The sequence below is a fragment of the Rattus norvegicus genome, chromosome 9 (assembly GCF_021556685.1).
Source record: "Rattus norvegicus strain SHRSP/BbbUtx chromosome 9, alternate assembly SHRSP_T2T, whole genome shotgun sequence".
Lineage (NCBI taxonomy): Eukaryota > Metazoa > Chordata > Mammalia > Rodentia > Muridae > Rattus > Rattus norvegicus.
The window spans coordinates 53,775,932-53,793,658 of record NC_141542.1 but is presented as its reverse complement, the minus strand read 5'-3'; the positions used below and the strand labels follow the sequence as shown (position 1 = coordinate 53,793,658).

At 48.2% G+C, this 17,727-nt stretch overlaps 1 protein-coding gene across 2 annotated transcripts in view; it reads right to left on the bottom strand.

Moving 5' to 3' along the window:
* Positions 1-17,727, bottom strand: part of Fer1l5 (fer-1-like family member 5) — a 54,877-nt gene that overhangs the window by 36,194 nt on the left and 956 nt on the right. The window contains exons 2-15 of one of the 2 annotated variants that reach the window (XM_087567595.1): positions 16,370-16,749; positions 14,818-14,870; positions 13,882-13,973; positions 13,239-13,347; positions 11,721-11,775; positions 10,776-10,879; positions 10,403-10,531; positions 9,402-9,464; positions 8,318-8,368; positions 5,456-5,486; positions 3,350-3,465; positions 2,893-3,013; positions 2,106-2,158; positions 738-806 (exon numbers count right to left, since the gene is read on the bottom strand). In XM_087567595.1, the coding sequence (XP_087423721.1) occupies positions 738-806; positions 2,106-2,158; positions 2,893-3,013; positions 3,350-3,465; positions 5,456-5,486; positions 8,318-8,368; positions 9,402-9,464; positions 10,403-10,531; positions 10,776-10,879; positions 11,721-11,775; positions 13,239-13,347; positions 13,882-13,973; positions 14,818-14,870; positions 16,370-16,454 (1,131 nt within the window). In that variant the 5' untranslated portion in view covers positions 16,455-16,749. Of the gene's footprint in view, positions 1-737; positions 807-2,105; positions 2,159-2,892; positions 3,014-3,349; positions 3,466-5,455; positions 5,487-8,317; positions 8,369-9,401; positions 9,465-10,402; positions 10,532-10,775; positions 10,880-11,720; positions 11,776-13,238; positions 13,348-13,881; positions 13,974-14,817; positions 14,871-16,369; positions 16,750-17,727 lie in introns of those variants that run through there. The other variant, NM_001431348.1, reaches the window with a different exon arrangement.

The window sequence follows — 17,727 nt, the reverse complement described above, 5'->3', positions numbered from 1 at the left end:
AGTTGTGGAAATGTCTTCATGAAACCCAGCTGTAAGGCATTTTCTCAATTAGCAACCAAGGAGGGAGGACCCATGGTGGGTGGTGCCGTTCCTGGGCTGGTGGTCTTGGGATTTATAAGAAAGCAAGCTAGCAAGCCTGGGAAAGCAAGGCAGTAACATCCCTCCACGACCTCTGCATCAGCTGCTGCTTCCTGACCTGAGTTAATTCCAGTCCTGACTTCCTTTGGTGATGAACAGCATAGTGGAGGTGTAAGCTGAATAAACCCTTTCCTCCCCAACTTGCTTCTTGGTCATGATGTTTGTGCAGGAATACATAGCTTAAGACAGGGACCCACATGAAGACCAAGCTGTTCCTCTTTATATATGTGTACAGGGCCTAGGTGCAGTCTACGCATGCTCTTTGGTTGGTAGTTCGGTCTCTGTGAGCCTGTGGGACCAGGTTACTTGGCTCTGTAGCTCTTCTTGTGGTATCCTTGACCATTAAGCCACGTCTCCACCCCATCCCAACTTCTTTCTTCATGTGGGTGAAAGGATGTACCTAAATCTCCAGACTTCAGTTGTATGGCCTTACTGTTCTCTACTGGACTCAGTAGCCTGCCCTGGGCTTCCTCGTGTTTCCTACCAGGCAGAGCCTCTTCCGCTGTGCCCAGTTCACCCTAGCCTTCATCCATACCAACACCAGAATTTCCCTTTGGAGTGCAAGGAATGGGAGGGTGAGCGTGATTGGGCAGCCGTACCTGAATCTGGAAGGTGAGGATTTGGTTCCATATGGGGCTGTCGGACTGGCTCTTTGGATATGTCCTGAGCTGAGAACATCCAGAGGGTCAGTCAGTGCTAGCCTGTCCCTTCCTCCTGCTACTGGCCTTCCCTTCCCACCTCCCTGTCCAGTCCACTTCCTGCAGTGCCTAGATGAATGAGCTAATTCCTAACCCTTGGCCTACAGTTATCCTCAGGCCATGATTTCTCGAGGCCCAGCTTCATTCTCTTCACTATCTTAAAGGGATTGTCTCCATACCTTTTTATAGCAGTGTCGGGGACCGAAAACCCACAGCTTTACACATGCTAGGAATGTGGGCTTTTTTTGGGGGGTGGTGTGATGGTTTGTATATGCTTGGCCCAGGGAGTGGCACTATTAGAAGGTGTAGCTGTTGGAGTACATGTGTCCCTGTCGGTGTGGCTAAAACCCTCATTCTAGCTCCCTGGAAGTCAGTCTTCACTAGCAGCCCTCAGATGAAGACATAGAACTCAGCTCCTCCTGCACCATGCCTGCCTGGATGCTGCCATGTTCCCACCTTGATGATTATGGACTGAACATCTGACCCTGTAAGCCAGCCCCAGTTAAATGTTATCCTTACAAGACTTGCCTTGGTCATGGTGTCTGTCCAAGCAGTAAAAGCTTAGCTAAGACAGGCGGTGTTCTTCTACCTTACTTGTGGTTGTTTTGCCTGCATGGATGTCTGTGCATCCCATGATGCTTGGTGTCAGAGTAGGTCAGAAAAGGGTGTTAGTGCTGGAACTGGAGTCACAGATGGTTGTGAGCCACCATGCTGGAAGAGTAGCCAGGATGTGTAACTTCCAAGCCAGCCCTAACTTTGTTTTGTTTTGAGGCAGGGTTCCACTAAGTAGCCCTGACTGGCCTAGAACTCAATATTTTCCAGGCTTTAACCTGGCATTGGCAGCGATCTTCCCACCTCCCAGATAGGACTGCCAGCTCTGCTCCATGAGGCATATTACCAAGGATTTGTTAGATCAACTTCAACAGAAAAAATGGCCAAAGAACATGGCTGGTGGCAGCCCCTCCCCCTCCCTTTTAAAAATGAGGCAGGTCTTATATAGCCAAGGCTAGCCTCCAGCTCCTGGTCCTCCTCTCTCTCCCTCCAAAGTCTGGGGGCTACAGGCATGTACTACATATCATATGCCTAGCACATATTTTATGTGTATTGTATTTTATTGAGATGGAGTATCACTATGTAGCCCAGGCTGGCCTGGAACTCTATATATGTAACCCAGGCTAGTCTTGGTTCTGCCTTCCTCCTCCCACTCTCCTATGCAGTGCTTTTTCTTAGGTGCTACTTTTTCTAGTCTCACACCCTTTCTGTACCTACCTTGTCCCCAATTAGTTCAACCTCCAACGCAGGAGTGGCCGACTGAGGGTTCCCTAGGACAGGGGGTTAAAAAGACTTCTAAGACAGATGCATCTTTTTTGTGGGGGAGGGGGTCAGGAAGAGGAAACGGGGGAACTGAACAACTTTTAATCTGCCCCTGCCATGCCCCCCCCCCAGCTTTTACACAACGGTTCCAGGGTATGTTATCTCTCTCTCTCTCTCTCTCTCTCTCTCTCTCTCTCTCCCCCTTTCTGTGTGCATGTGTGTGGTATGTGTGCGCTCTCATGCGTTTATACATGCATGTGTGCAGTCAGGATGTTGTAGAAAAGCTCATATCTGCACCTAGACACCAAAACCAAGTAAATGGCTTGGAGTCTTGAAAATGGATCCGTGGGAATTATATGCCTGGCAGTGATGGTGCACGCTTTTAATCCCAACAGGTGGGAGGCAGAGGGAAGCAGATCTCTAAGTTCAAAGCCAGCCTGGTCTACAAAGCAAGTTTCAAGACAGCCAGGGCTACAAACTGAAATCCTGTCTCAAAAAAGCTGAGAAAAGAAACACTTGTGAATTTCAGTGCCTCCCATTCCCCATTCCAAATCTTAAATTGATATTTAAAAGGAGAGAGAGAGAGAGAGAGAGAGAGAGAGAGATAGAGGGAGAGAGAGGGAGAGAGAGAGAGAGGGAGAGAGAGGGGGGTGGGAGAGAGAGAGGGAGAATCTGGCACGGATCTGAGGTGCCTGTCACAGGGAATCGTGGAGCTTCCCCCTGCCTTCCCACAGACTCTAACTGAAGTGGAGGTCCTCTGCACAGTAGATGAAGAACTGTAAGTAAGCCAGGCTGACTGGAACTTGTGTTGACTTGAAGATCTTGACCTGGCTGTCATCCTCATAGGGCAGCTTTTGATCTACCTGCAGATGCCAGAGAGTAGGACAGGGTCAGGCTCATAGGCAGGGAAGGCACAGCTCGGTTCACCCACTTTTGACTTTCCCGACTTTCCACTTGATGCACGGAGAGTGGACAGCCCCCCCTTTTTTTTTCGGAGCTGGGGACCAAACCCAGGGCCTTGTGCGTGCTAGATAAGCGCTCTACCACTGAGCTAAATCCCCAGCCCCTGGACAGCCCCTTTATGATGCACCGAACAAAGGTGGTATGGGCCAACGGCCGCTTGGAAGGCTCAGAGGTCCTCAGGGAAGTAGCCACATAAGAAATATTACTGGGGATTGGGAAGGAGGTGGTAGCCTCACCGGTGCCTCATCCCCCACACCGAGTGCGCAGATGGTCACTTTCAAGTAGCCTCTGATTCCACTGGTGGTCTTATTTCGCTGGCAGAGGCCTAACCATTTCCTTTGAAGTGTGTGATCTGAGGAGACAGAGCCAATGTGAGACCCTCCAATCTGTCTGTGAGACCCTCCAATCTGTTTGTCTGTCTCTCCTTAAACAGACTTTGTTTCCCAGGAAAATAGGGCATGCACAGGCTCTCATCCAATGATAGAGAACAAAAGTCCTCTCTACGACTGCACAAGTCTGCAAGTGCCTCTGGGAAAGAAGGACCCTCTTTGCTCCCTGACCTGATGCCAGACATATGGCGACAAGCACCTCTCCACCCCCCAGACCCAGTGCCAACCGGGTATGCATGTCATGGCAAGCTCATGGTACAGTTCCCCACTACAATCTCAGTCTCTTATAGACTCGTGGGTACCAGAGCTGGGCTGGAGAGGAAGAAGGGGAGCAGAGAGAGGATGTTAGTGGGCACAGGATGCAGTGGGATAGGAAGGGATGGGATCGCTACAGCAAAGCGATGGTGGTTGACAATAATTGTGTGTTTCAAAACGACAGAGAAGATACTGAACATTCTCAATACGAAGAAGTGACAGCAAGAGGGAGGCCAGCCTGGGTCTTGAGATCTTGTCTCAAAAAAAAAAAAGAAAAAAAAAACAAAAAAACCAAAGTCAAAATATCAGAGAGGGCTCAGCCTTAAACAAGACACCCCGCTCCTCTAATGTTCTCTTGAAAAGTCAAGAAATCTTGTGGAAGAGAGGCAGGAAGAGACTGAGGATAGGGAGGTGGGCTGAGAACTGCCATCCACCGGGCATGACATTATGATCGTGAACTCGCAGTGGCAGTGATTACCAGCTCTGAGCCTGTGGAAGGCTGGCCCCATTAATAGTCAGTCACAGATGGAGGAGGAGCTCATGGCCCCCTTTCTGTTGCTGCTGAACTAGTGGCTGTTGATAAACTCTAGGCCATATGGAGTCACTGCCTTTAGTTGAGCATTCACCATTGAGCCCATCAGGCTCTAATGGATAACTCTAAACCTGTGGTCACACAGAAGGCCCTGCTTAAACTCAGTGGATCGCAAAACAAAATAGACATATGAATACAAGAAAAATTTATAGGGATGTGTCCTGGCTGGTTTTGTGTCAACATGACACAATCTAGAGACATCAGAGAGGAAGGAGCCTCAGTTGAGGAAATGACTCCATGAGATCGAGCTGTAAGGCATTTTCTCAATTAGTGATCAATGGGGAGGGCCCAGCACATTGTGGGTGGGGACATCCCTGGGCTGGTGGTCTAGGGTTCTATAAGAGAGCAGGGTGAGCAAGTCAGTAAGCAGCACCCTCCCTGGTCTCTGCGTCAGCTCCTGCCTCCAGGTTCCTGCCCTGTTTGAATTCCTGTCCTGACTTCGTTCGGTGATGAACAGCAATGTAGAAGTGTAAGCCAAATAAACCCTTCCCTTCCCAACTTTTTGGCCATGGTGTTTCATCGAAGCAATAGAAACCCTGACTAAGACAGGGAGGGGCAGGGTAGACAAGGGTGGAAGAGAGATAAGAGGGTGGGAGAGAAAATATTCAGCAAGTATTATGTGTGTGTTGTAAAAATGTCAACTCATTTAATTAACTTATGTCTGTCTGTCTGTCTGACTATCTATTAAAATAGTATGCTTAAAAAGGGCATGGTATGGAACATTTGTCTGTGATCTTAGAACTCAGAGTTTGGTTCATGAGTTCCAGGCTAGCCTTGGCTACATAGTAAGATCCAGCCTCAAGAAAAACAACACAACTAATTTGAAAAACAACAAAGATGTTACTGGCTTCACACATTAGAAATCTACCTTAGAGTACAACACGACTTGAGCATTTGACTCCCCCAACCCCCAAATGTGTTGAGCTTTTCAGAGAAAGATGCTATTAGAACATGTCATGATAAACTTTACCATAGAGTAAATATTTTCAAGCAGATGGATACTTTGTGATATCTTCTCCCCATTTTCTGAGGATTCTGAGGGATTTTTGACTCCTGGCCTACTTTTTTCCCACAAGGCTCCAATGCTTGCAATATTTGTCACCTACCTGGGGAATGGTAGATAAATCCAATGTCTATCTGAAAAAGATAAGAGTAAAATGATGATTAGTTATAGCTTGGTTTTTGTTCTTGTTTCTAGACAGGTTTTCACTATATAGCTCTGGCTACCCTGGATCCTACAACATAGACCAGGTTGGCTTTGAGTTCACAAGAGATCCATCTCCCTATGCTGGGATTAAAGGCATCGGCTACTGTGCCCAGTAAGCTTGGACTTTAAATGCCCCCGACCTCGCAAAGCACCATACAGTAAAGGTTTGGTTCCCACTTTGGCCATGTGGAGATGGTGGAGCCTTTTTTTTTTTTTCTTTTTCTTTTCTTTTTTTCAGAGCTGGGGACCGAACCCAGGGCCTAGCAAGCGCTCTACCGCTGAGCTAAATCCCCAACCCCGATGGTGGAGCCTTTAGGAGTTGGGGCTGAGTGGGAGGTTTGTGGGTTACTGATCAGCATTGTTTTGAGGGAGATTTTGGGAAACCCATTCTTCCCTGTTTACTGTCTTCCCATTTGCTCAGCTGTACTCTTTTTTAATACATGTGCCACCTCAGGCCCAAAGCAACGGGACTAACATCTATAACTGAGAGTCAAAATAAGCCCTTTCTCATTCCATGCTGAATATTACTGGTATCTGGTCTAGCAAGGGAAAGTCAGGCAGCACAAACAAAAGGCAAGATATTTGCAATTTCAACTAACCCAGTGGCCACACTAGAGCAGTGCTGGAGTGTCAAATTAGTCTAAAACCTGTAGAAAAAAGTGGTAGTCCCTGATATAGAAGAGGCTACTGAGTTTGAAAGATGGCTTTCGAGACTTAACAGCTAGTCAGTGAGGAAGCCTGTGCTGGAAATATCTAGAATATACACTAACTTTCCCCTTTCCCTGGGGGGCGAAGGGCAGCTCTATGCTGGGATAAGGATGATTGAGTGGTCTCTGGTAGAGACCATAGGTGGCTTTCCTTTCTCCTCCTGGGAGAGGTAATTAGCCTAGGCCTGAGGGAGATGCTACAGGAGAAGAAGCAGTGTGAATAGAGCCAGTGCCCAGGTTCCACTGATCAATAGAGAGACTGCATAACAGACCTGCTTTCTCCCCCTCCCCCCCAGAGCTGGGGACCGAACCCAGGGCCTTGTGCTTCCTAGGCAAGCGCTCTACCACTGAGCTAAATCCCCAACCCCACAGACCTGCTTTCAAATTCACTCAATGGCTTGTATTAGATAAGCAAAAGTTTAACACACACACACACACACACACACACACACAAATAAAAACAAGCAAAAAGTGGACTGGAGAGATGGCTCAGCAGTTAAGAGCACTGACTGCTCTTCCAGAGGTCCTGAGTTCAATTCCCAGCAACCACATAGTGGCTCACAACCATCTGTAATGGGATCTGATGCCCTCTTCTGATGTGTCTGAAGATGCTACAGTGTACTCATATATATAAAATAAATAAATCTTAAAAAAAACAGGCAAAAAGTATAAGCTAGACTAGAACATATTCCCAGCCAACACACATATACAATGCACTGGGTTCAATCCCTAGCACATACACATGTATGCATGCACACTCACACCACACACATACACACACACACACACACACACACACAGATACACACAGAGACACATACATACATACATACATACATACATACATACATACATACACATGCACACACATACACACACACAATGAACACACACACCACATACACACAAACACACACACATGCACACAGACATACACATAAAGCACACATGCACCCACATGCACACAAAACAGATTGCACACAAAACAGATGGCACACAGACACACACACACAAAATGTACAACCCATGAAAACCCAGATACATTGAACTTTACTAAAATGGCTTTTCTTCTCTCCCCTACCCCTAGTGTAGAAGACTGAACTAGGACACTGCATGCCAAGCAAGTCCTTTAGTTCTGAGCTACCTCCCCACTCCAAGACAATAGAAACAGAAACTTGTGACTTTTGGCCATGGAAACACATCATTTAGCTACACTGGGGTCCTTCCATTTGTTTCCACAGGAACTGGACTGGCAAGATGGCTTAGCATGTAAAGGTGCTGTAAGCCCAAAGCTGGATTCCATCCCCTGATCTAACGATAGAAGGAACCAACCTCCCAAAAATTGTCCTTTCACCTCACACATGCACCATGACTTTTATACTGTAGCACATGCATGTACGCACATGTGTGCACACAAATAATAAATAATATAAAAAATTCTGGAGATTTGAGAGATGGCTTAGTGGGTAAGTACTTATTAAACAAGGCCTGCAGCTTAATCCCTAGAGCTTGTATAAAAGTTAGATGCATGCAAGCACACACACACACACACACACACACACAAACATACACAAAATGAAAAAATAAATAAAACCCTTCATCTTTAAAAATAAAAACATTTAAAGTTAATGCTGAGGCAGGAGGATGGCAGTGTGTTTGAGGCCAGCCTGAACTACATAGTGAGTTCTTGACCAGTTTGGACTATGTCATAAAATATCCCCCCCACCCCCTACCCCCCATCGATCTCTTTCTGGAGTTCTTTGGCCCTTGGGGTGACCTTCCGGGTCCATGAACGGAAGTCGAGGCTCGCCCAGTGTCCACAGTACACGACAGTGGGCAACAATCCTTATCTGAACCTGACACACGTCAATTCTCACAGCTCCCTCAGGCTGGGCCCAGTGTCAGGATCGTTGCTACCGCTATTAGCATCCGACAGCTGAGATCCACATGTGGATCTGTGTGAAATGCCAAGTCCTTTTCCCAGGATGGGATCCTGGAGCCCAGAGTGGGTTTCCAGAACAGTCTTCCCAGCCTCCTCCTTCATTAGGGCTCACCTGGAATCTCCCGATCTCTGCTTTAGATCTCGATGCGGCAGAGTCCACCACCTGCAGGGAGTTTCCAGGAAGATCTTATCAGTCACGATGCCAATTACACCTACCCTCCGCAGGGGCAACGCAAGGATATAGCTGGGGCGGGGCGGGGGGGGGTGTCTCATGTAGCCGAGGCTGGCCTCAAAATCACTGTGTAGCCAAAAATCACCCTGGATTCCTGCCCCCCACCTCTGGAGCTCTGGGGTCTCAGGTGTGGGCCACTACACCCCCTCACTGAGAGCTTCCTTTTTTTTTAAAAAAGATTTTATTTATTATATATAGGTACACTGTCGCTGTCTTCAGACACAGCAGAAGAGGACATCAGATCCCATTACAGGTGGTTGTGAGCCACCATGTGGTTGCTGGGATTTGAACTCAGGACCTCTGGAAGAGCAGTTCATGCTCTTAACCGCTGAGCCATCTCTCCAGCCCCAAGAACTTCCTAATGGAAGTTGCGTGTCATTTTTCTTAGGTAGTTCTCAGAGGAACCTTGTGAGGGTCACACTTTTAAATTTAATCTCATTGATGAGGATATTGATCAGAGAGATCAATTCACTTGTCCCAAAGTAAGCTGTTGCCATAGACTCCTTTTAGTGCACACCGTTCTGGTCGTTTCCACTGTGTTCTGTGCCCAAGAACAAGAAAATGGTCTACGGGGAAGCGTCCTAGTTCCCCTCAGCCGTGAGCTGGACACCCACCCAGAAGGCACTGGATGAACGTAAAGTCACCATTGTTGCTGGATCCCTCTTGTTGGGGGACTTGGGTATGTCACTCTGGTGACAAGAGAATTTGGCTTCCCTGTTCACCCAAGCGTGTAGCTCGGGACCTGTCAATTGGCAATCTTGAATAATCCTGGTTGAATGAATGAATGAATGAATGAATGAATGAATGAACAAAAGAGGCGTTTGGACCACAGAGGGGAACGAAAGTGTTGGAGATGCTGCCTTGGAGACATCCAGACAAGTGACTCCAGTTCAGAGTGTTTTCTGATACTGAGGTAGGACAGGAAAATGGTCCTGTTTAGCTAGAGGCCGGTTCGATCCCTTACCTCGATTAAGATGTTCTCCTCAAAGAACTTTGCAGGAACCTCATGGAAGTTCTGGAAGAATATCTGGAGCAGAGAGAATCGGGGGCGGGGTAGGCGGTTTCTTCCACTCCGAGGAAGTCCTTTTATCCAAGGACCTGGCACACTTGAAGCTTTGGAATAATGAGCTTCTTCTGCTGCTCCAACCTCCCCCTCTCCTTCACTACGTGCCTACTCCAGTGACTCTCTGCTTATGACCACCCACAGACTCCCCAGAACCAAAGGATTCCTAGGCTCCTGGAAGCATCTTCCCCCTAAGGCCTTTCTAGAGAACCGAATAGAGGACCTAACTGTAGGACTCTCCTTGTCACCCTCAGACTTAAGTCCTCCATGGCTGTCAAGCGCCATCTGTGGTGGGACCCTCATCTGCACTGCACACTCCCAGACACCCCCTTCAGCTACAGTTTGGCATTAAAACAATTCAAATCTGCTTCTTGCTTCCAAGTCTTTGAATTACCTCTCTGTCCTCTCTATCTTCCGGGAAATTCTTTCCTTATAGTTTTTGTAGCCTTCCCTAGGCCTTCTCCACTGCCCCAGCACCTGGTCCTTGTGGCTTCTGTCTTCGTTTATCGACTCACCAACTAATCTCACAAGCATTTGCCCAGCACTTTCTGTGTCCCTGACACCGTGCTATGGGGCTCAGCAGTGAAGAGATGTGTAAGCTGGGGTTTCCTTCCATAGTCCCTCTAACAGTGCTCTCCGGACCTGTCTGCTCTGCCCTGGACTCGTTTGTGGGTTCACATGCTGGGTTGCTATCAGAGCACTAGCTCCCCAAAATGCAGAATTCTCGGAATCAACCCACCCTATTTTTCTGACACTGGGCGTGATACTTGGTGTATAGTAGGTGCTCAATAAACGTTTGTACCTTATAGACAGTCTACTTAGGAAGCAAGCTTGCCAGTTGCTTCTAGGGAATGCCCAGCTCCTGGCTGGCTCCCCTGCCCTATGTGGCTTGTTCAGGCTACCTCATTGAAGAAAGGGTTGTTTCCCATCTGGATCCGAGTGAGATGCTGCTTGCCCGCGATGTTTATCTTTACTACAGGCTTGATGTTGTTACCCAGGAGTTGCCGGGCTTCAAACACCTTCAGCCGAACCTACAGAGGGGGTACCCAAGAGATGTCCATGGAATCGTGGATTTCTCTCTTCCGACAGGGACCCTTCTCTCAAGAGCAAACCTTTCGAGGAACAACACGGCAGGTACTACAGATGGAGAGGTCCTACGGGAGGAGGCTGGAAGGGGCTGAATGTTAAGGAACAGGCTTGGGTTATCAAGGGTCTGGTCAGCTACTATACAGACCCTCTGAGCCATCTCTCCAGCCCCCTTTTCTAGCCTCTTACCTGAAAGTGCTGAGGCTTGGAAGACAGGTGCGTGGGGAAGCCAGGGACCATTTGATTCTTCTGGGTCACCTCACTTACAGTTGAGTCCAGGAGCTCCCCATGGCCTAAGGAAAAAGTCCAGGGTGGACAGTTTAGAAGACTTTCAAGCCTTTCCCCTTTCAATCACTCTGCCCTCCATGACCTACTCCTGACTAAAAACCTGACCACAATAGAGTATGTCTTTCCATGAACAAGCTCATGGGCCGCCTCATTCTAAGCAGTAAGGGACCCTTGGACCCTGCTCTCCATTCATGGGGCTCTTGGAAATGGCCATCCACGTGTCTTTCTGGCCCTGCTGAGAGAAGTCTTACGTCCAGAGATGAGAACTAGAGACGGAGACATGGATGGCTCTGCTGGCTAGTGTTTGGTCAACTTAACACAAACCTAGAGTCATCTGGGAAGAAAGAACCTTAATTGAGAGGTTCTCCCCATCAGTTTACTCATGAGCAAGTCTATGGGGGAATTTTCCCTTAACAATTGCTGTAGGAGGGTCCAGCCTACTCCATTGGTTTCACCCATGGGCAGGTGGTCCTGGGTTATCTGAGCAAACTGAGGAGAGCAAGTCAGTAAGCAGCACTCATCCACAGTCTGTGCTTCAGTTTCTACCTCTAGGTTCTCACGGTGAGCTCCTGCCCTGACTTCTCGCTATGGTGGACTGTGAGCTATAAGGCGAAATTAACTCTTTCTTCCCCAACTTGCTTTTGGTCGTAGTGTTTACCATAGAAATAGGAATCAAATTACAACAGCGGCATTAGCCAGATGGAAAATGATGTGACCATTAGGTCCATAAAGCCTCCAGGGACCCCTCACTGACCATAGTCTTTCGGTGGACCTTAAGAACTGGGTCTCAAAGGTTCCAAAGGGCTTACCCAGATACGCTTGGTAATGCCCTAGGAAAAGACATACCTGTCATCTTGGTGCCCTGGTCATCTATTTGGGCCACCTGTAGGGTGATGGTACACTGCAAAGCAAAGGCAAGGATTTGGAAGCCACATCTTGAAACCCTTAATAGGTTATACCACCAGCCTTTCTCCTCTGGCTGGGTTCATGACCCCTCCTCCCGCGGGACAGGGCTATGTACTGCGCACGTGGGCGTGGACGTGTTTGTGCATCTGTGTGTGTGTGTGTGTGTGCATCTCTGTGTGTACATCTATGTGTGTGTGCATCTGTGTGTGTACATCTGTGTTTGTGCATCTCTGTGTGTGTGTGCATCTCTGTGTGTGCATGCGTGTGTGTGTTTGCAGCCACAGAGGTGAAGTGATAGTAATGGGTTACCATGAAAGGGACTTGGAAGATAACTGAATTATAACTGATATCAATGGCAGAAGACCCAAGAGGCTGCTGAGAAGAGGGGACCATGTCTCAGGACCAGTCCTGAACCATGGTGCTAACTAAACTAGGGTGTCCACCCATGGCAATTTTAATGTCTCCTGATTGAGGAAAACTCCTATCAGTACCTCCTAACTGACATCCTTCCTTCAAAAACACCTCACCCACCTACCCACCATCTTCAGACCATCCCTCAGGATTGCCCACAGAATACCCACCACCTGTTTGAATGACTAGAAACAAGTCTCAGCAGCACACACCACGAGCCCCTTTGCCTCTGGCTCCAGCTTTGTCTACACCTCCCCCTTGCACCACCAAGGAGGGCCCTGCCTCTCCTGACAAGTGGACAAACTCATGTCCTTCTGAGAGACTGGCTGTATACATGGGTGGTGACCACACCATCTCTAACAGGATTCTCACTGTGGCCACCAGTCCAGAAGACCAATCTGTTAACTACAGAAAGCAGCCCAGGAGGCCAGCCTGCCCCATGCCAGACTCTAGGAAGTCAGTTTGCCATCTCTAATAACAAGCCAAGGAGCCACACAGTGGCTGTCATCCCCGAATGGCCAGGGTGTGATAAACAGTGAGATGGCAGATGACCTACTTATTTATGTTGTGTAAGGTGAGGGGGGCAAGTTTGTGTCAAGGTGCAAGTGTGGAGGTCAGAGGATAGCTTGTAGGAGCCAGTATCCTCACGCCACAATGTGGGGTCTGGGGTTGAACTCAGGTTGCTAGGCTTCCATCTCATAGGTTCAACAGAGAAAAGCCAAATATGAATTTCAAACCAGTTGTTTGGGTGAGCCTGTCTTTGCTCTCCCCAGAGCAGCAGCCTTTAGTCGGGGCACACTGAAGCCTTCTCTTTTCTCTCCCACAAAGCTTTCCCCATTCCTCTTTGCCCGCCAACATCCAGTCTGGAATCCCAGTGTCTAGCTGGATGGCATGAAGGGAACCAGGTGATGACAGCAGTGTGATGGGCACTCCCAGGGTGCAAAGGACTCCTTTGTGGGGGAGCACTTGGGTGCTCCTGGATCGAGAAGTTCAGCTACACCAGCAGCCCATATTCCTCCTGCCTGGGCTGTCTGGTGCCTGACTCACATCAGTGGGGTTCATGGAATGGTTGAGCAGGGTCAGGTTCTTCACATAAAAGACTTCGTTTGGTCTTTGCACCAGTTGCTTGAGCAGTACAGTGGCCAGGCCAATGAACCTGGGGGAGGCAAGGGGTAGGTGTGAGATCCCCAGGCAGGGTAGAGGGCTCCTCCTGTGGCCCAGACTGTGTCCTGGGGATGATCACCCCCCCACACACAGCCTAAAGAATCCAGGTGAGCAGAGCATCCACAGAGACCGGTGGGGATAGGGTCTCTACACACTCTATGGGAAGCTGCTAGGGAAATCCCAAAAAAACTCCGTCATTGGATCAAGGATGGTGGGCACCTGGCCAAGATGGACCCATCAGATTCTATGTGCTGGGAAAGGCCCGTGGTGTGTGCTGTGGCTTCACTCCTGAGGGGATGTTAGTCTGGGTTGGATACTAGAATTGGGCTTTGATAGAGGATTAGGTAGATATTCAAGAACTATGGCTTCAAGACAGAGCTGCTGCCAGTACCCAAGTTGATGCCATCTTCACCTCTTCTCCTTTAATACCACCCTCCAATTTTCCTTAGCTGTGTGGCAGGGTTGCTGGCCCCCCATGTGAGGTTTGGTCAGGGAGTCAGGCTCCCCCTGTCTCTCTCTGCCTTACCTTTCTTTCTTTTTAGAGCCTGAATCCTGAAGTATGACCTTCAGGAAGGAGTCATTTCCCAGCGGCTGGTTCCAGAGGTGCCAGATTAGGGTCTGTGGGGGCAGAAAGAAACCAGCATTTCCCATCTCTATTTTCTTTTATTTTAAAGTTGGGTGTTTTGAGACAGGGCCTTATGATGTTTCCTGGCTGGCCTGGAACTCACTAGGAAGGCCAGGTTAGCCTGGAGCTCAGTGACCTTCCTACCTCAGTTGCAGGAGGGCTGGGATTAGGAGTGTGGGACACCAAGCTAGGCACCTTACCTCCTCCTCCTCATCCACCCTTCTAGGAAGTGAGAGGAAGTGTAGGATGTGCTAGACCTTAGGAGTTTCTGTTATGTCTACTTTCCTAAGGAGAGTGCACTTGCTACCTTGTTCCACATGTGGGTCATCCCACTTGTGCTCCTGTGCTGAAGCTTCCTGGGCATGCTAGGAGTTGAGTGACTGTCAGGTGAGACGATATGAGTGGCCAAAAGAAAAGATGATGCTGCACAAGGAGCCTTGTCTGTGCTTCAGGATTCTAGGTCTGTCAGAGTGGTGTCGATGGATTAGTGTAGTGGATGGACCACGCTGTGGTGTGTCTCCAGAGGGTGAGAGGAAGGGGGAGGGGGAGGGAGAGAGAGAGAGAGAGAGAGAGAGAGAGAGAGAGAGAGAGAGAGAGAGAGAGAGAGACAGAGACAGAGAGAAAGAGAGAAAGAGAGAAAGAGATCAAGAACAGCTGTGGACTTCTGCAGCCCTGTCAGATTAGAGGCTAACATTGGTTAGGTTGCCTCAGTCTTAAGAAACTTGGGTGAGACTTCCTGGAGCTCTTTAGACCCCTGGCACCTGGTCAGTGCCTAGCCCTGTCCCTTTGCTCTCCGAGGTGTTCATTCCTCCTCCAGGATTGCCACAGTGTGTCTACCTCATTCCATATGGGGTCGTTTCCTTCCTCCACACGAGTTCTTTTCTTCATCTCTGTAAAGACACCAAGCAGGGCCTGGTATAAGTCAGGGGAAGTATTTTGGTGTCTGGGTCTGAATGGGGTCAAGGGAGGTAGTGTATCCTACAGGTCAAATCTACGTTGGCACCTTAACATAGTGTCTATGGTTTCTTTTTCAGGTATTTCAAACTTACTGACTGGTGTGATAGATAACCCTATTTTCTTTTCTTTCATTCATCAATTTACTTTACATCTTGATTGCAGCCCCCCTCCTCCTAGTCCCCACTCTCATAAACCCCTCCCCCCATTAAGCCCCTTTCCCTCATTACTCCCTCCCCTTCTCCTCAGGGAAGGGAAGCAAGCCTCCCTAGGTACCACCTGCCCTGGCACATCAAGTTGGAACAGTTTTTTTTTTTAAGATTTATTTATTTATTTAATGTATACAAGTACACTGTAGCTGTCTTCAGACACACCAGATCTCATTACAGATGGTTGTGAGCCACCATGTGGTTGCTGGGAATTGAACTCAGGACCTCTGGAAGAGCAGTTGGAGCTCTTAACCACTGAGCCATCTCTCCAGCCCAAATTGCAACAGTTCTAAGTGCATTCTCCTCTACTGAGGCCAGACGAAGCAGCCCAGCTGGGGAAAGGGGGTCCAAAGGCAGGCAACAGAGTCAGAGAGAGCCCCCACTTCAGTTGTTAGGGGGCCCACATGAAGATCAAGCAGCATATCTGCCACAAAACCTTTGACCCAAAAGTGTGTCCTTCCTACAAGATGTGCAGGGAGAAAGACGGAGCAGAGATGAGGGAAATAGCCAACCAATGCCTGGCCCAACTTGAGACCCGTGCTATGCGAGAGAACCATCCCCTGACACTACTAATGATACTCTGCCATGCTTACAGACAGGAGCCTAGCATAACTGTCTTCTGAGAGGTTTCATCCAGAAGCAGATGGAAACAGAAGCAGAGACCCACAGTCAAATATTAGAAGGAGTTCAGGGAATGTTGTGGAAGAGTTGGGGGCATGGATTGAGGGAGCGGGACAGGTCAAGGACACCACAAGAAAGCCCACATAGTCAAGTAACCTGGGCCCATGGGGCTCACAGAGACTGAACCACCAACCAAAGAGCACGCATGGGGACCCAGTCCCCGACACATGCAGCAGGTAACTCTAATTTCATTCTCCTTTCTTTCCGTACATAGTGCCCTGAGTCTCAAAGCCTTGTGGGGTTATGATTCTGGCCAAAGGAGTATAGGAATGAGATTTGCTTTACTCGCTGAGCCATCTTGCCTGCCCTTAAATATTTCTGACTCTGAGTTCCCAGACATAGGGTCCATAGATATGGAGGGCCAACAGTACTGCCTTCTTTTCTATGGACTTGATTTTCTCACTCCCAAGATGCTAGGTGCTTGGTAACAGGTTTTGAAACAATCTACCTCCTGGATGTGTTGCACAGGACATCATTCACATAGTGGAATTGACCATGAGATACCTAGCAGGGTTCCTGGTACCCTTTCGGAACTGGGCGCTCACCTCTGAAGTAGACAGTTACGCAGGCTTTGGGTGTGGGGCTGAGGGGAGGGTTAATTGTGGCAGACTCCACAACAACCCTGAGCATCTTGGACACTTGCTTCCTCCCCTCCTTCCCTGCACAGGACAACCTCTTGCTCTTTGGAGCTCCTCTGTTCCAGGTTCACAGGGTGAGGGAGCTTAGCAACAAGAGGAACATCACAGAGATAAGTGGTTCTTGGTTCCGAAGAGAATCTCCGGAAGAGATAAAGGACTGTGACAGAGTGTAGATTAAACAAGTGGCCCGAGGTGTACACAGACAAACCTTGCCGCTTTGAGGCGGACTCCTTTCTTTTGTCGCTGACCTCTAGAGTTTCAACAACAGGCACAGAATTCTCTTCTGTCTGGAATGAATTGTTGGCAAAGACATGCAATGTAGATGAGAAAATACAAGAGGTGAGGCCATCAAAATCCATATACAGGTAAATCAATGATGTCTCAGGGGAGGGCTTTTTAATGGAGAAGCAAGACATTTGGCATGTTTTTTTCCCCTTTGTTTGATTTTTTTTTTTAAATCTGGGAGACAGGGTCTCAAGTAGCCTAGGTTGGCTCTGAACTCACTATATAGCTGAGGCTGTTCTTGGATTCCTGATTTTCTTGCCTCTGAGGTGATGAGTATTTTGATTTTATAATAATTAATGCTAAGAAAGCTACTTCAAATAAAGACATGCTACAAAATGGCAGAAGTGATCTCAGAAATGATTGGGCAGTCTATTTTAATCCCAAGCTAAAATTCATTTAATTATTGTTTTATGAAGCTCAAATCAGCCATTCAGATGGCAGTTTCTAAAACCAAGCATTCTATCTATCACAGTCCAAAGAAATGTTACTTTGACACATGCTGAGAGAGAGAGGAACGTATTAAGAGCCTTTGTTTTCCATAATAAAGTTATCAGGTTTCTCTAAGAGCAGGAAACTTTGTGTCTACAGCAAAAACACTGCAATTGATAACATACAATAGTCTAAAGTCTGAGCCAAGGGGTTTTCGAAAACATTTGTTGGCGCCATAGTTATATGGCACGAGCCTCATGAAAGTGTGCTTGTTGTGTGCTCAGAACCAAGGATACAGTGACATTGTGGATGAACTGTCAGAAACACCCCTTGAGTTAATTTTCAGTCTTTGCACACCTACGAAACCTCTTGTCGTTGCTTAATTTTCCTGACCCTCCTCCTTAGTCAAGTCTAAGTCTAAAACACGTTGCTCTATGCTAGGCCCGGTAGTGCAGGCCTATAATCCCAGCGCTTGAAAGGGAGAGGAGCAGAGGATCTGTAATTCAATGTTAACCAGGAAGTGGTGGGCATGCGCAGAAGCAGGCAGATCT